Below are 19242 nucleotides of genomic sequence, written 5' to 3' on the forward strand. Positions count from 1 at the left end.
GTTACCACGCAGTTAAGTGCATCTGTGGCTGCCATTTCCAAACTATGGTCTAATTCTTCCCACTGTTTCCATAACTGGGCTCAAAAGTGATGACAGACACAATTAGAAAGTCCTTCCATTAGAACCCTGATCTTTAAGAATACTTATGAAGAAGTATTCTTCATAAGCTGAAAAAACCCTATAATACATTCTTTGAGGGAGGAAAAAGAAAATTTAGGCTGGAGCCTGTTATCGCATACTTTTTTATATATATTCTAGCAAATAATTTCTGGTTGGTTTGGTTTTTTTTTTTTTTTTAACTATGATATTTTATTTTTCAAAAACATTAATGTTTTTTAAATTTAGTAACTTGATGTGAAACTGGAATGGAGATCATAATTGGGGAATTTCCTGGGATCCAGATTGCATTAAGGGTAGGGGTTATTTTGTTACTATATACTTTATTTTTTGTAATTTAAAACTGGAGGGTGGTAGCCCTTTCTTTAAATAAAACTTGGAATTAGTTTATATATGTTCAATTAATAGATTGAATGTTCTTGAAGTCAGAAGCTATTTCTACAGTAAATAAAACCTCAAACAGTTAAACTCTTTAGCATGCATCATTTTTGCAGTACTGCTCAACAGGCTTTCAGCGTAGATTTAGAGAAGAGTGATTTTTTAATCTCTATGATCTTTAGTGAACTCCATTTCTGTTTCTTGTTTGATCATTTAAGGATTTTTAATTCATGTAAAATCTAGCCTGTGTTAAAAATATAAGAATGGCCAGAACCATTCTGTGGAATCCTGCCTTCTAGGAATGATCCCTTACCCAAGCCAATTTCTGCAATGTTCCTGTGACTTGTTTCTTCATATATTGTTTGTCTTGGGCCAAAAGCAGCTAAAGACAACCTGTTAAAAGTTGTTTCAATGTTGAAGGGAAATATGTTACATTTCATCTGAATATGTTCATGGGTGATGTTTATTTTTCAGATATAAATGTAGTCAAGTTTTAATTTTTTAATACATGCTGATACAAGAGCTTCCTTATCTAAACTGTGGCAGCACAGAATAATTTTTGAAATCACATGCATCTGTGGTTCGGATTAATAATTTAACTCATTAGGTGCATGTCTTGGGTCTAGAACAGCATGGCCAAACTTGGCATTAGATTCTATTAAAACATCAAAATCTTATGGATGTTATGGGAGACATATAAAACTCTTCTGTGCACTCTTGCTCACTTTATTTTCCTGATGAACACGAATATTTTGGGGAACTAAGACTATGACAGAGCCCATAATTACACTGTTTTATTTGTGGTTTAGATTACGAACCTAGTGAAAACAGAGAATGCATGTGTATGTTTCTTTTTTTTTGTTTCTGATTGTCTTTTTTTTAAAAAAAAATTGTTTATCTCTGGCTTCAGTAACCTCTGGTTGCCTTTGTCAGGGGAGCACTTAATCAGCATTGTTGGTTGATGTAACTCCTCCTCCAAGTAATTCAGTTAATTACTTAGTTGCTTAGTTACTCGAGCATTTGGATTTAGCAAACCAGTTTGATCTGAATCACTTGTGAAAGAGTGTTTCATTTAAATGGATACTTGTCAAATATCTTCTAGTATTAGCTTTTTGTCAGTAGTTGGAGCTTCTGTCCAAGACAGGAATAGAAAAATACAGCACACAAGGTCAGTCTTTCAGTCAATATAGAATCTTTCAGTTTGACATAATCTTCTAAATTTTCTGAGTTCACTGGTAACCTTGCAAAAAAAGCAAAAAACCCAAATCCTAAAATTACTGCAATTAACATAGATTTATTGTAGGGACTACCTTCTTTTTCATATACTTCAGGCTTGCAGAACTTGGTGTTCTGTCTCTCTTGATGATTCAGCCTCTCTCTCTCTAGACCATGGAAGCTATGTAAAATCAGAAACTGGCACTGCAAGTACACTGTGTAAAGAAAGAAAATAAGGAGGGATGCCTTGTCTGTCTAATTAAGATGCAGATTTAATATAATATAAATTTCTGAACTGACTCACCCTCATTGCCGCTGAACAGAAACTATTGAAGGATTTTAGGAAACTGCACACTTCCATGCATAATGTGAATGGTTTAGTGTAAACAAAGAAGAGCTAGGATGTATGTATGCCTCTTTTTTGACATTCATTGAGTTCTAGGCTGAAAAACATCTCTAGAGAAAAACACTGGCGTGAGACCTGTCATAACATTGTGACATTTGTCTGGAATTCCCAGTGATATCTTTCAGTCACTTCAAACACTAATAATGGGAGACACTTAAGTGTTAGAGATCCAGAGTTTGACCCAAGTGAAGATCAAAAAATTAATAGTAGATTTAGACCCTCAATATTAATATTAAAATTTCTTTTCTATACTTTAGGGCATTCTTTCTTCTTATATGTAGTATTCTAAAATGAAAACAGGCTGCAATTAATGAAATAGAGGAAACCACTGTTCTTAAGTCATAAAAACAAACAAATGTCTTCTCATCCCAAAGTATTTCTCACTATGGAGATTCCCTCAAAATCCATATCAGAAAGTAGGAATTCTGAGCTTTTTAAGTGATGCATAAATAAATGGATACTCAGATGTTGTGCTCTCGGATAGAGGTTGCATCCAGCAAACACATCTCAGCCCAATGTGGAGAATCAGATGTCTGTCAGTCTTTCCCTTCTTTTCCTTTTCTCCACATAAAGGAAGCTTGAGTGTATCAAATTGGATGTGGATAAGTGGATGACACCTGGGCAGCACCATGAAATAGTACTCTTCGTTTTAGTGCAGATTTAAATACTTATCTGTACTGAAAATATTTCTGTGAATGCTAATGTCACTGTCAATCTCTTCTGTTATTTATGGGTGCATAGCAATTGGGGATCAATTAAGATTCTAAAGTTTATATGGAAAAAAAACCAATCAAAACTATAAAATCTTGTTTGCGAACAGAATACTTCATCTCAATATTTTGCAGCCTTTGAAATAGATTGCCAAATAAACATCCTGGTGGTCTGAACAGAGCTGCCTCTGATTCTCCATTTAGTGTTTTCACTGAGGCTGCGTATATTGTTGAAAGGAGGACAATAAATTAGGTCACTGAAACCACAGTGTACTAATGTAACACAATTCAAAATGGAAAGCAAGGTGATAAAATGAGGCAAAGCATGACTATTAAATTAGATTTCTGTTAAGTAGAGTATGAAAGTCCTATTTTATCCCTAAAATGTCTACGAAAGAAATTAGCATAGCAAGGACAGTCACAGAATTCATGTTTTACTTATTCATATGTTGATTTTGCTGTGTGTAGTGTCAGGAAAAACTTATGGGCAATTCTGAGGTGCTTCACACTTTCATTTAGGGGACTGAAAGCTTTTAGCAAGATTGACAGTGGATGTTATTCTAACTAACTAGTTCCAGGAACAATTTTTATTCATTATTCGGAATTATCCTAGGGAGAAGAAGAAGGGAAAAAATAGCTAGAATAACAGGAATAAATCTCAGTAGGGGCCAGATGGTTAATATTTAAACTAATGTAAGCACCTTGTGTAATGAAGGCATTATGGGAAGTGAAATAATCTTTTTCTAAGCTCACAAGAGTTGTCACACCTGTGACAAGTTACACTTGTCAAGTGCCCAGAGGTGACTGTCATCTAGTTTACATTACCTAACTATGCCACAGCTCCAAATACATGCACAAAACATGTATTTGTAGGCACATAAAAAGCCCACCATCAGTAACTTAAGTAACTTAAGTATCCTAAAACATATATTTGCAGGCGCGTAAAAAAGCCCACCATCAGTAACTTAAGTAAATTAAGTATCCTAAAACATCTGAAGCCATGGATTTTCAGAGGTCCTTGCAGGAAGAAAACAATGTGTAAAAGTGAATTAGTAAAGTGATGGACAAATCTGGTCAGAGGTATGAGGAGTGGAGTGTGGTAAAGCACTCACAGGCACATTGCAAAAAGCAAAACAGAAGAACAAGGGTGAGTGAATCAGATCCAGGGCCTGGGTTACATTTGACTCTCAAAACAGAGATTCTTGTGCTCAGCAAAATTGCAGCATCTAGCCAGAGGAGGTTGAAGATACTAAAATTGAAAGCACTTTGCAGACTTTGTTTGTTTGTTTGTTGCTTTCATTTCAGTAGAGACATCTATTTCAAACTGCTTTTACTGTATCAGTTTCAGTCAGGAGGAAATTTCAAAAGTGGTTTGTTTTTAGGAAGGAGAAAAAATATGGTTTCTAGGCTACATAGGCTGTGTGTTATACTTTTTCCAGATGGTTTTTGTTTGGAAAGCATTCATTTAAGGCTGGAATATTTGTTGAGTCACTAAGGTAACAGCCAAGGATTTACTTTCCTGTAATTTTTACTTGTTAAATGACAGGAATTTATCACTCCTAATTAGGCACATTGTGTTTGAATGTCTTTAGTAGCCTATATACAATTTAAGTAAAAAGAAATAATTATTCCTATACCATAATTTTGTGTCTTTTTTATGGTATGCAGGTGTATTTTTTAGTTTGACTGTGCTGTTTTACATGACCCTTTATCTACAACCATTCTAGTAAAAATGACAACAGAGATACTACATCAGAATACTTTTTCATACAATTTAAGGGCAACTTGTTTCTTTAATCTAGATTCCTAATATGATGGTGCAAGTTATTGCTGTTGTTTTAAGTATGTCAGTTACATTTTGCTTGCTTCTTGTAATCCTGTACAATTTATTGTCCCCCAGCAAGTGTTTAAAAATAGTTTCAGAAATGCATTTTATTCACATGTTAATACAATTTTCAGAATAGGAAGATACATGATGTAAAGCCCAGCAGCGTTAGTTTGAAAAAGTAAAATGCAGACGTATTTATTAGTTTTGGTTTAATTCATAAAGCAAATAAGAGTGATGCTATTAATCTACAACAGTCTTTTGGCTGTTTTTTCATACAAGTGGCCTCATGCTGCTTAGCAGAACAGATACACTGAAGGTTTTAAGAGTTGTGCATTTGTTTTTAAAAAAGTGTTTTTTCTACAGTTGCAATTAAAAAAACCAAAAACAGCTATTTGAGGCATCAGGGTGCACAATTATTTCTTGGAATTTTGTTAATGGGGAACTTTTCATTAGTCCATCATTGTTTCTGGGTATTTTGTAGCCCTTTGCAAAGGTAATGTGATGCATAGGGTTTGTACTTTTAATTTCTTTTTCTTTTCTTTCTCTGTTTACATCTGTGGTTGAGAACAAACAATACATTGTTTCATTTTTAAAAATTTTTATTTCTCTTCAGGACACAGCAGGTTTTAACACCCCCCTTCTCAGACCTCGTGTGATTGGAGAATGGATTGGCCGTGAAGAGAATGATGCAGACCCTCTGGCTGCTGAGATGTTGCAGCCACCAATACCAAGAAATAAAAATGAGCAGTGGGACAGTGAGGATAGCAGCAGTCCTGGAGGAAGGTGGGTTTTTGATCTGGCCTAGAAACTTCATATATTTTGTAAAACAGAGCTGCCTTTGTTAAAAAATTCCATTCCTGAGAGCAGAATGCAGGGCTTTTGAATTACCATGCCATAGTGTGGGCACATGCAGAATAAATAGAAGTCATTAATATGTGACTTTTTCTTCTCATGCTTTTCTCTATGATTAACTTAATAGCCATTTGCAATGCTATGGATTCATTCCCATGTGAAAATCTGAGTGTATTTTGACATGGTTGAGGTCCATTGTGTAATAATGTTGTGATGCATAGCTTCATTCAGCTACTTCATAGCCTTCCATCTTTCCAGGGCTGGTAGTAGCTATTTATTAATCTTACTGACACTTCAGATAAATCTGACTTTCTCATTTAGAGGAGAGATAGACAAGGGAAACAGTATCTATGTTATTTTTAACAGGACTTCCTAAATTCGTTTTTGTTTCATATCTTAGCTTTCTGATGTTAATAACAAGTCCTTCTCAGAGAGAAATTTCATTCTCTGCAGCAAATAATTTCTGAAGATTTATTGGGCTTGACTGAAAGTGTTTGTGCTTCAGCAACATGGAAGAGATTATAATACAAGTAGTCCATTTTCCATGATTTAAAGATATGTTTATCATGGAAGGTTAAATACTCACAGTCTTGCTTTAAAAGGGATAAATCTTCGGTACTGCCTCTGTTAATTGGCTTAAACACCTATGTTTCTCCCTTAGCCTTGTAGCATACCTCCTGGGTTATAGCTAGTACTTCGACTGCAGCAGACACCTTTTTCTTCCTTTTTTTTAAGGCAGAAACTCTCTACTTTCCCTTTGACAAGGTCTAAGGTATTCCTTCCCTTCACATTCTTCCATGTGCCTCCTATGTTGGCATTCACCTCCCTTTCACACTGAAACTAATGTGTCACTAGCTGTGCTCTTACAGACTGCTTTCATTACCTTTCCTCACATCTTGGGAATATTTGTTATCCATGAGTACTTCATTTAATTAGATTATTGTGGGGGAAGCAGTGACTACTATTTCAAAGAAGTAGCAGCATATAGTAATGATCCCTCAGCCAGACCTTGGACAGGAACCAACACAACTCAGACTCTGGGTCTCTCCAGTGCAGTTCCTGGGAAAATAATGGAGTCAGCAACTGGCACTGCAGCTTGACTGTGCAGGCCTGGGTTTCTTTTTCCTTATTCAGCAGTCCATTGAATAAAGATCTGTTCCATGTTTCAGAGCAAGTTGACAATACTGTATCCCTTCTGTCAATAGAAAGAAGAAGAAATGAGCATCTCTGTCTAATTTCAGAAGGGAGCAAAGAGGTCTAGTTCTGAGCAACAGAAAATATTCAAAGCAGCCCATTTTTTTTCTTTGTAGAGGGTGGTTCAAGCTGTGAGAAAACTCACAGCTAATGCTATAATTAAAAATATGATTAATGGCTTTGAGAATAGTATTTGAGGAATCTTGTTGAGTATCATGACAAAATCAGGTTGCCTGGTGTGTGAATAAGGAGAATATAGGGAACTTGATGCCAGGAAAGCCTCATGGGATACTGATACCTCTGTTTTTAGGTGCAGTAAGTGCTGAAGGCCTATTGAAAAATATGTATTGCTAAGTGAGAGTACTGATTCTCAGTAGAAATGAGTAACTACTAAATTGCATGCAACATATAGATTTACATTTGGATGACTGATTTTATGTCTGGGATAATTCTTTGCTTCATTTGCATTTCATCAGCTTTTGCATGGCATTTATAAAAATCATGTTTGCAGTCTTGTAAAGAAATCATAAAGTTTCAGAATTTTAAGGTAGTGGTGATACTAAAACTGATGCCAACTATACATGGCAGTTTGAAAGATCCATGTTGATCGAGTTAGTCTGAATATTTAATAATAGGTCACTAATAACTGGCAGTTGCTTCAAGGTCTGATTTAGTGTTACTGTGAATTAAAGTGCTATTAGCAGAATTTTGGAATATACCACACACCAAATGCACGAGACAAGTACTAGGTAATAATAGCTTAGATTTAATGCAACAAATAACTAGCACATCTAAAAAGAGTGGGAAGACTATGTTTTGCTCTCAAAAGAGTGATGTTATCAGTTGTATAGAAAGTTTGGCTATGTCATCTGTATTTCAGTAATCTATTTTATAGTTAATGTAGCCTTAAATAATTAAGTTACATTTTGTAAACATAGGTTTCATTTTGGCGAATGAAAGGTGCGGTTTGAAAAATCCACATTCAGTGTTTCCAATTTCATCTTGTAAAATTTTATTTAGCAAAACTTTTTATTAAAAGTGATAGGTTATTGATCACTATCAGGATTTATGGGATAAGCCAGCAAACTCTTAGAATTAATTATAATTCTCAGTTAAAATATAAGAGTGGAAGGTCAAAACTGTAATTGTTCCATTGTTTCCAGGTCATATATTTTGTTTTACCTGTCACTAAACATAAGGAAATGGTACATATATGAAACACTATATAACTATCCAAAGGATTAGACATTGACAAATCACTGGTAGAGCAATTGGTAACTGGTGTGATGTGACAGAACCACCATTTCCTCCTGAAAAACATGCATTCCTGTCATGATGAGCAATGGAAGCAGACAAGTCATGTATTTGAAAGCCTGGCCAGTAACTCAAAAATAGGAAAAAGAAAAGAGCAACTGAAAGGACAGGTCTCACTACTGCTTTGACTGGGAAAGACAATGCAGCCAGTCTGAGGTAGCTGTATTAATGATGTCTCATCAAATGGATGAAGGGTCACCTTTTTGTCCTTAATGTTCTGGATTGCTAAAGATTGTGTTTGTCACTGTTTTTGCACTGCTATCTGTTGCTGCTGTAAGAATGAAAGGCAAGGTACTAATAAGTGATAAGGGAAAGTGCTAGAACAGTGCACATAGAAAAGTGCTGATGGCAGTCCTGCTGGTATTGAGCTCTTTCAGAAATTTGAACTCCATGAAAACAGGATTAAATTAATTTCCAAGTCACTGTTAGTAGTTTTCTACATGAAAAATGTCTTGGAGGAATTCTGAGAAGATGCAAGGCTCTTGGGAATCTTCCTCCAGGGATAATGTATGTACACAGTGGGGAATTTGAGTGGTTTTTATTATGATACTCTTGTCTCTTAGAGCGTGAAATGAGCTAGAGCTTGCAGAGGCCTCATCCATAACCTGATGTTCCAAACTCGAGGCCCGTTCTTCATCTCTGAAGTGCACTTGGTCTTATTAATGTTTATCTTTGCTGGAGAAATGATCAATTGGTGATTATACTAAAAATCATACATTTGCAACAGTTCTGCCTTCCTGCAACAGACTGTAAGGACGAGATGTAAGACTGTAAGTCTGAGGTGTTGGTGGTACGCTCATGAGGTGCCCCTCCTGTGGGTCACCAAACTTCTGTCTGATTTATGTTGATACAGTAAGAATCAGAAATGGCAAACTGTAGTAAGTCCTGCCTTAGACCCTTCTGTTATTTTAGACAGAGACACAACTCAAGAAATCAGAAAAATTGTTATAAATATAAAGCCCTTAATCCTGTGGGGTAATGGTATCAAAACCACTCAAGGGAGCAGTTCTTTGTTGTCAACTTTCTGCTATGCATCAATGCCTTAGCAATACTGATCACTTACTGACATCCTGTTGTTGTATACATGTAGCTTATTTAGATTTGATTAGTGCACATAACCCAAATTCAATCAAAACCTTAAGTAGAAACTGAAATCACAAAATGTCTTAGAACTTCCCATGATCAGGGAATGAGTGATGTATTTTGAAGAGAGCACCAGTAAGAGAAAGTTGTGCTTTCCTCCCTCACAGCTTAAAAATGGAGCCAAAGACCAAAGGATTAAAACATCAACAGCAGCAGCATAAGAAACTGCTGGCTGCCATGCTTTCTCAGGACTCCTTTGATTCTGCTCAAAGCACAGCTCCATCTGTAACCGAAGAAGACATTGACAATGAAGATGATGCAATGGAACTACTGGGTAACTGCAAAAAATTATGTGTATTTTCTGAATTTTTTTATTATAAACAATCAAACAGAGATTAGTCAGAAACTGCTCCCTATGTTTGAAGCTAAAGTATTCAGCAGCTGTGTGAAGTTTATTAGGGTTTAACGTGGAACCTTCAGGAGAAATGTAACTGAGATGATAAATGTGTGTGAATAAACTCATAGCTGCATCCAAATTCCATGAAATCAAATGCTTCAGGTGCTTAAAGTAATTAATTTGGTTTCCTACATAAATCCCTTCCATGTTCTACTTGCAGAATATATTTCTGTACAAGGAACAGAATCAGCTTCACTGTCTGTTTTTAACTTCACTAGATTTTTTTTTTAACTTACTAGACACACAAAGCTTATGTAATGTGAATTTGTAATCTCTTCAGAGGATTTGATTGTAATTTTCCACTAGACTGTATTGTATCTTAAATTGCACTCTGGAAGACTTGGTGCTCACTGCTGCCTCCCTTTCCTAGAATTACTAATTGTATTTAATAACAATATTCCTAGTTGTACTTAATATTTTCTTTTCTGCTGTTTTTCAAAGTTTCAGTGTATGATGCTTAAAAGGCAGTCATGGATTTCAATATTTGTTCACAGTTTCTGCTCTGTGGAACTTCATGTGGGATCAAAGCATGGGAAATTCACAATCTCAGAATAACTTGGCTTTCTTGAGTTTATGAATTCTGGTGTGATTCTTTTTTCAGGTTGGACCTTAATTTAAAAATCAGGAAAACATATGCTGCTCTTTTGCTTTCTATATTTCTGTTGCATTCTTACTATAATCTTCAAGGAAAGACAGAATAGTTGAGGTTGGAGGGGACTGCTGGAGGTATCTAGCCCAACCTTTTGCTCAAAAAATCAGCCATATCAGGTTCTTCTGGGTGGATTTTGACTCTCTGTCAAGATGGAGATTCTACAACATCTCTGGGCAGCCTGTTCTGGTACTTGACCATGCTCATGGTTAAAAAAAAAATAGTGAATTAATAAATACTTTTTTCAGTAGTTTTAATTTTGATATTCATTTGTTTTGCAAGAAAAAAGAGAATGCCCTGGATCACTCATTATTTATCACATACAAGACAGATTTTTGTTAATTTCTGTGGAGATAGTGAGCAAAATGTATCCAATAGATGCACAGGTATTTTCTTCCAGAAACTAGAATGCCTGAATCTGGAACCAATAAGGCAGTATGGAGGAATTGTCTAGTGTCTTTACATTTGGGTAGCAAGTGTTCTGGGTACAACTAGTGTTTTGGGCTTTTTTTTTAATAAGTACTTCATTGTAAGAATTCATTCTAGTTTTGTGCTATGCAAAACCTGGAATATTTTTCTATCCTGCAGTTCATCAAAACTGGCTAAGTTTACACAAAATCAACTTATAATTAAGAAAGTTCGTGAACAGGACCTGCAGTTTGGGTAGGATGTTATATAAATGAATCTGAGATTCTGAGGCAAAATCCTGACATATTTGAGGAGTAGCCATTCTTGTAGTGCTTATAATATCGCTGTGTCATAGTAACAACCACTGAGAGAAAGTTCAATATGTGCATCTTGGTATTTAAAGTGCTGTGCTTCTGGAAAACTGGCTTTTCTTTTAATTCTCATTTTGCAATTTGCTGACAGTATGTGTGTTATATTTGATACAATGGTTAGGCTACATTCTCCAGAAGTGCTCAAAATTTGAAGATATGACTGTTACATGGGAAGGATGTTTTAGTTTTTCTTTGAAGGTAACGTGAAGAACTTCGGTTTCTATTAGCAAATATTGGTATTTTTCGTTGCTATGTTTTCCAGGTCAGTAACTGTTTGATACTGTGAATTAATTTTTTTTATTATGTACCACATTAATCCATTAACTGCTTTGATGCTTTTTACACAACTTATATGCAGTATAACTAATTTCAAGTCATGGCTTTCTGCCATCACTGAATTGCAGGGCATTGTTGCATATAGCTCTTTGATTTATTCTCTTCAGAGTTCAGAATTCTTTGTTTATTCAGCCCTTTCTTAAAAAATTACAAAACTTCATGCTTTTAAGTTAGGATTCTGAGAAAACAGTTCTACTATTTATAGCAGATAATTTAAAGCATACACTATATTTACAATGCAGAACACAAAAATCCATCTTTAGGTGTGTTCAAGAGAACCTTTTTCAGAGTCTGGTTGATTTATTAGATATTAAAAGCATGAAGATGACTTTATGCATATTTTATTTTAAAAAACCCATCTCCTATGTGAATCAGTGAAGGTTTTAACTGGAATTCTTTTATGTTCTGAATAAAAGAAACAATTACATTGTTATACATTTCAAAAGAAATTTATGTGCAAAGAAGAAAAGGAATGTTACAGGGCTATATTCTGATTTAAGTTAACACTTTTTATATGTAAGATAAGATGCATAGGAAGGCTGTTCCCATGCTGGTGACTTTCTAAGTGTGTTTAGTTAAGCAGGTGGCTGAAATAGATTAGTGACAGATAACATCATAGTGGAAAGGATCTTCCTGACTTAAAAAGCTGAGAACTGTAACTGTTAATTCACATGTGTCATGCAATTGATGTCTGGGACAAAATTATATCAAGGGATTTTTTTACACATGCCAAGTGATGTGTTTTGTCAATTGTGTTTTCTAACGAGGAGCTAACATAGTTCTTTGAGAAATTCTGAAGCCCTTTTAGAGTTGTATGATGTTGGGGCTTAAGCTGTCTCTCACATTTGGCTGAAGTTCACTGAGACTTTAAAATTATGTTATTCCTTCAGTATCTCACTGATGTACATTGGAGAGGACTGAACCGTTTATTTTCACTGAAATTGCTGTGAATATTGATTATACAGGCACCAAAGCATGACCGGTTTGGTTTTAAAAAACTAATTATTTGACTAAGTCTAAGAATGTAATTGTCTAAGTGTGTGTAAGAGTATAATTGTCTAAGTGTATTGCTGTGCATAAACATACACATAGTAAAAGTGTAAGGATTTTTGTAGCACACTTGGATTTAGATAAACGTTCTTAAAGTTTTTACAAGTAAGGAAGAGGAGAAAGACATTCTGTGTTGTTTTGCACAACAATGATATAGAGAACACGTCCTGTGAGGAGCAGCTCAGGGAACAAGGTTCGTTTAGCCTAGAGAAAAGGAGGCTCAGAGGAAACCTTATCGTACTCTCCAACTTTCTGAAAGGAGGCCAGGCAGAGTTTTCTGTCTTCTCCCATGTAACAAGTGATACGACAAGGCCACAAGTCACACCAGGGGAGATTTAGGTTAAATCTTAGGAAAAGTTTCTTTATGTAAAGGTTTGTCAAGCATTTTAACAGGCTGCCCAAGGAAATGGCTGCATCACCAGCCCTGGAGGGATTTAAAAGATGTGTAGATGTGGCACTTAAGGACGTGGTTTAGTGGTGGACTTGGCAGTGCTAGGGCTATGGTTGAACTTGATGATCTTAACAGTCTTTTCCAGCCTAAATGATTCTATGATTCCATGATATTTAGTCATAATGCTCAAGCAGCAGTTTCTTGGTTTTGCCCAATCTTTCTGTGTGTTCACGGTACTGAAAGTGTTACCAGATGTTAACAGATGCTATGCAGTAGTTAACTCTGTAGCACCACTGCAAAGGGTGCCCCAGAAGTTCACTTAAACAACTGTAGTTGAAGTGAAAGGTGGTGATAACTGAAGCCAATTTTCTGCAATTGATGCATATGCCAGTCTGTATGATTCTGAAGAGCCTCTCTGATTTCAACACAAATAATCTTATATCTGAGATGAACTTCAGTGTTTGGAGCACCAGGACTTGTAAAACCATCTTCTCTTTTTTTTGGAGCTGGTTGCACAAAAATAATGCTTTTTTTCCCCCCATAATGTATAAATCTTAAATGAAAGTTCAGTGATTGTTTGCCTTATGTGTACTTCCTTCTCTACAGTAATAAACCAGAATCTTTAAAGATAGAAATGCACTTTGATTAGTAATAAACTTTTCAGTTATTCCTTTGGGATCTACCTGATGTGTTCTCTTTGCTTTACGAATTCTTCTTCTAATCTTTAGAATTTCTTTTTTCTTCAAGAGCTTTCAAATGTTAATTATTTAATCATTTTAACACCCTTGGAAGGTTGTCTGGTGATATAATTACATTTTATAAGAAGAGGAGATAAATAGAATATTGTGGAGAATGCATTTGCCTGAAGGACAAGACTGTAGCTCAATGTCTGGTAGTCTACTCCTTAAATATCTGCTTTTCTATTGAGGCTCTGAATCCTTAATTAAAGGGTGTGCAATCTACAGTGTTTTCAGTACATTTCCTCTGGTTTAACAGACATCCCTGATTTCCTTAGTTCCTGAAGGTCTTTGACAACATGCAGGAAACTGACTCTAGGCATGATAAATTATAAGAATACTAGCAACTGGTTGTTCGTTTTTCATTGCCTTTCCCAGATGAACAAAACCTTCTCCATTATGTGACTGGGATACATAATTTTTCAGAAGGGACACCACAAAGCCCTGGAAAAGATGATGTGAGTTGCACTGTGTCTTCTGAACAGTTTTCTGGCCTGTAGCCTGTTCTCTTGTGATTTAAGTAGAATGATTGTGTGGGAGAAAGATGTTTGAATTACTCATGATGTTCCTTTTCACTGAGTCTTCTGTTTTTGGAAGCTATTGGGAAATCGGCAAAACTACCAGTGGGCATGTGCTGTGTAGGGCATGTATAGAAAATGACACCCCTGGGAGACAGGAGGCCTCCTCTGCATGCAGAGACTGGCTGTGCTATACACTGCAAAGTTTTTAGTAGCAGATATAGTGCACTGCTGCCAGTGTGCATGTAACAGATGTCCTCTAGAAGAGCACTCAGGCTCCATCAGGTGTGGGTTTAAATATCTTTTTAAGGTAAAAGTTCAACAAATACCACATTCAGTTTTTCTTTTTTTTTTTCTTTTTCTGCAAATATGTGAAGTCACTGAGCAAGAGAAATGTGCAGATCTGTTTAATGTCATTCATGGAGTTCATTGATTTCACTTCATCTTGTGGCCCTTTGCTAAAAGCCAGAAACATCTGTGAGACTATTTTAGTTGATTTGAGAATAGGCAAAGCTTTAACATGCTATTCAAAGAGGGATTTGGTGTTTAAAGTCCTGATAGAATCCTGCCCTTGCATTTTACTATGCTTAATACTAAGGGTATTTGATGTTTAAATAGAATTTTTAGCCTGACAAAAAATTTCAGTAAGCTGAGTTCTGTTTGGTTAAGACTGTTTGTAATGTTAGAATAAATTAATAAATGAATTAGTCACATACGGCAACACTTGTTGCAACTGCTGGTTAGATAAGCATAAAAATTTATTGAAAGGGAGGTTGATTGTGCTTCTTATTGCTATAGGGGCAGTAGAGAGAGAAAACCAATTATAGCTAGAGATACTAGCTTCTCTCGAGTGGAAATAAGTTACATGAGCTAATAAAAAAGCTTCAAAAGAATGATTAATTATCAAGGAATAGATGTGTACTGAATACAATGATATACAGAAGCCTAAAATGTCATTCATTTATAGTTTGTAAAAGAAACCAAAGTTTATTTTAAACCTGTACCTGAACAAGACTGGAGGAAGTGTATGTCCACTGCTAAACCGTGTCCTGTGCAACACATCTACACATCTCAGCCACTTCCCTGGGCATCCTGTTCCAGTGCTTGACAAACCTTTCATGAATAAATTTTTCCTAATACCTAATCTAAACCTCACCTGGCATGACTTAGGTCCTTGTCCTGTCACTTGCTACATGGAAGAAGAACCTGACCCCCACCTGGCTACAATGTCCTTTCAGGGAGTTGTAGAAGTGATAAGGTCACCTCTGAGACTCCTTTTCTCCAGGCTAAACACCCACAGCTCCCTCAACTGCTCCTCATTAGACTTGTGCCTCAGACCCTTCATCAGCTGCCCTTTTCTGGATATGTTCCAGTATCTCATTGTCTTTCTTTTTGTGAGGGGTCCTAAACTGAACACAGGACTTGAAGTTGGCCTCACCAGTGCTGAGCACAGAGGGACAATCACTGCCCTGGTCTTGCTGACTGTGCTATTCATGAACCAAGCCAGGATGCCATTTGCCTTCTTGGGCACACAGCTGTTTCTTGTTCAGTCATCTATCAACCAGCACTCCCAGGTCCTTTTCACTGGCAGCTTTCTAGCCACATTCCCCAGCACTGAGTGGGAGTTGTTGTGACTCAAGGGCAGCACCCACCCTTTTGCCTTGATGAACCCCATACATACCATTGGCCTTGGCCCATCAATCCAGCCTGTCCAGATCCCTCTGTGGAGCCTTCCTTTGGCAGATCAACACTCCAGCCCAGTTTGGTGTCGTCTGCAAACTGACTGAGGGGTGCCCTTGATCCCTTCATCCAGACTATTGCTGAAAATATTAAACAGGGCTGGCCCCAGTACTGAGCCCTGAGGAAGACCACTGGTGACCAACCATGAGCTGGATGTAACTCTGTTCCACTCCTTTCTCTGGCCTGGTGCTTCAGCCACTTTCATTCAATGAACAAGTGCACTTAACCAAACTGTGAGCAGCAAGTTTCTTCAGCAGAATTCTGGGGAAATGGTGTCGATTACTGAAGTCTGGGGAGACACCATCCACAGCATTTCTGTTGTTCAGTAAGTATGTAACCTTGTTGGTTAAGCAGACACTGCCTTTCATAAACCCATACTGGATGAGCCTGATCTGCAGGGACATGAGGTTTTCCTTCATGTGCTGTGTGGTGGCACTCAAAATGATCTGCCCTATGGCCTTCCCCAGCACCAAGGTCAGGCCAGCAGACCTGTAGTTCACCAGATCCTTCTGACTGCTCTTGCAGATGGGTGCCACATTTGCTGACCTCTCGTATTTGCATATTGATGAAGTATCTTTATATACTTTCCCTGATTTTGTATCATCCCTAGGATGTGGATAAATTGATGTCCAAACTCACTTTAGGACACTCAGGTTAGTTTAGACATACTGGAGAAACCATTCTCTTGCAATATATATAAGGAAATCCACCAATGGATGTAATTATTTTAAGCCTGGACCTGTTTTAGTCAGGGTGCTGACTCTCCAGTATTAGTAATTGGCACTTGCATCCTTATATACTCCACATATATTCTTTAGCTTATTCTGAAGCTCAAAATGTGAATGTTGGAGTTCACAGGCTGGTTGGGGAGTTCTGGCCCACTTGATTAACTGGTCTATGTGCTAAACTGCTGCAGCTCCTGCCAGCTCTCTTTTTGGAGCATGTAGGGGAAAAAAAAGTAGGAAAAAAGTCAGTTACAACAGTCAAACTTGTAATTTAGTAAGAAGTTAAAGGATTTCTTCACTTGAAGATTTAGAGGAGAGCAGGGGAACTCTTGAAACCTGATGAGGGTTTGTTATTATTCAATTACAGACTTTTGAAATCACTGATTTTGTGCTGGGAGAACAGGATTGATCTAGAGCTATCCAGACAATTCAGGGAGGTAACAGCAGAGTGAGAGTTACTATGATTACTGGATTCTGGGTATCACAACCCCACAGAACTAGTGTTCGAATTGCTTCATTGAATTCCTTGACTTTGGGACTCTTTTCAGGTACTGAGGGGAGATTGTCCATCCAAGTAATAGATAGGGAGAGGGCTTATTCAAAGAGACATTTGTAATTTTAATTCATATTGTGAGGCAGGGGTGTAAAGGCAAGAAATTATATCCAAATACAGTAGAGTTAAATATATTTTCCTTTTTAATATGTGGATGATTAGTGTAATGTTTTTCTGAATTGTGAAAGTATCAACTTCTATGAATTAATTTTCCTTTATTTTATATACAGATAATTTGCTCACAATAAGATAATTACTGCCAGAAAGCACATTCAGTCAAATACAAATTTAGCATGCTTTTGATGGTTGGCCATAGACATCTACTTATGTATTTATATAAAATCACACATATAAATTCTAAAAAAAAACAACCCAAATAAAATATATTTTTTCAAGAGTATTTCTTAGGTTTTGCACCCTGAACCATAGTGCTGTTTATAATAATGGATAGAATTTGGCATATATAACAACACAAAGTAAGAACTGAAACAAAATTAAGCAAGCCAAAACTATGAATGAAATACTTTAAAATGTGCTTTTTGGTCCGTCTTTCTAAACCAGAGTTTGTTTAGAGGAAAGTGTTGAAAATCTACATAGAAAAACTGATTCCATTGCCATATGCTGCAGAAGACTACAGCACCTTTTTCAAAAATTCATATTAGGCTCCTCTGATGTATTAGTTACTTGGTGAAGCTTTTCCAGTTGTTGAAACAGTAATTTAATGCCATTTGCAGAAAATAGGGGTTTATGTGCATTTCCTAATGAATATAGCTGTTTTACATTCAGGTTCAGTTAGGGGAAAGTATATGAAATTTCTGTAAAAGACAATTTGTTAAATCTGATGCACCCAAAACTAAGATAGTTTTGTTGAAATATTATGAATGTCTTGTCTACTTATGTATTATGATTCAAAACGTGTTATGTATTGTTTCCCAGTATTTTATACTGTATTTGCTTTAATTTTTCTATTTTATTTGGCTTTGGTAGTTGAGTTTGGCACTCCAAATGTGTTTGAGACATAGGTTATTTGTGGTTTATTCCTAGCTAGTATATTAAAGTATATTTAAATTACTGCTTTTCTACTGCTGTTAATTTATATTAGTGGCTTCTATTAAGAGTTAGATTTGAAACTAGTCTATTTCCAGAACTGATAATGTATGCCATGTAAAATGATCACCAGAAAGCATTAATAATAAAAATATATAATTTTTGCTGCTTGCTAACATTAGAAGCCTAATTTCACATGATTTAGTGGAATTTGTTGGCACTTGTCAAGACATGAGCTTATATACTTCTTATGTGGAGCACAGTGACTTTTTAAGTAGAATTTTAGGAGAAACTAAAAAATTACAGGTTAAACTGAGACCTCATGATGCTTTCTCTGCCACTAAAGAAAAGCAGAAAGAGAGGAGAAAGTGTGTTACTGTTACATCTCAATGTAGACAGATATCACTTACATGAAACTTCAGCTACCACATATGAATAGATCCTAGAAGGGAACAAAAGAGTATTTTGAGAAATCTTATCTTCATGTTATTACAGAAATTGAGAATCACAGAAATATGTCCTAGTGTCAAAGAAAGAGTCAGCATTTAGGTGACAAGCCCTGAAAAGGCTCCGTCTGCTTGAACCTCTTACTTAAAAGTGAAAGCTAAATTATGAAAGCTAAATGTGTGGTTCAAATACATAGCTGTACTCAAAAGAGTTCAAGGCCCAAGCAGCTCAGAACACTTAGTGGCAATAGAAAGAATAACTTCTTCAAACTTTGTTTTAAATGTTCTCTTCATCTTTCTGTGTATTGGTAGGTCAGTTGAATTTGTTTCAGTTTCAGGTGGAGTATGTAATGGGGCTGATCACAAGTCTGATAGTGCTAGAATGAGGCCGTGGGTAGGATTTTGTGTGTGCCATCATAGTAGTGAGAAATCAGGTATCTAATACATTGCTGTCATCTCTCTCCTTCTCTCAGAAAAATGTCTTTTGATGTGGAATGTAGCATGTGATTGCTGTGTACTTGGTACATTTTAGGATCTTCATACAAAGTAGTTTTAGGTAGTTCGTCTTGAAATACTACATATTTCTTCTATTGTTTGAAGTTAGGTAAAGTGTTTTCTATATTTTCTGTTTAAGTGATACTCTTAACATACCTCTTTACCCCGAAATCACTTATCAGTTCATTCTTGTATTAATTATTCCTGTTCTGCCAATAGTCT

The 19242-nt window shown here is 36.2% G+C and overlaps 1 protein-coding gene across 1 annotated transcript in view; it reads left to right on the forward strand.

The window, feature by feature from the left end:
- The window catches only part of C1H8orf34 (chromosome 1 C8orf34 homolog), a 139658-nt gene that overhangs the window by 48252 nt on the left and 72164 nt on the right, over nt 1-19242 (forward strand). Inside the window, exons 6-7 of the mRNA XM_062502207.1 lie at nt 5268-5437; nt 9265-9431. Coding sequence (XP_062358191.1) covers nt 5268-5437; nt 9265-9431 — 337 coding nt within the window. The remainder of the gene's footprint in view (nt 1-5267; nt 5438-9264; nt 9432-19242) is intronic.

The sequence above is a fragment of the Cinclus cinclus genome, chromosome 1 (genome assembly GCF_963662255.1).
Source record: "Cinclus cinclus chromosome 1, bCinCin1.1, whole genome shotgun sequence".
NCBI classification, from domain to species: Eukaryota; Metazoa; Chordata; class Aves; order Passeriformes; family Cinclidae; genus Cinclus; species Cinclus cinclus.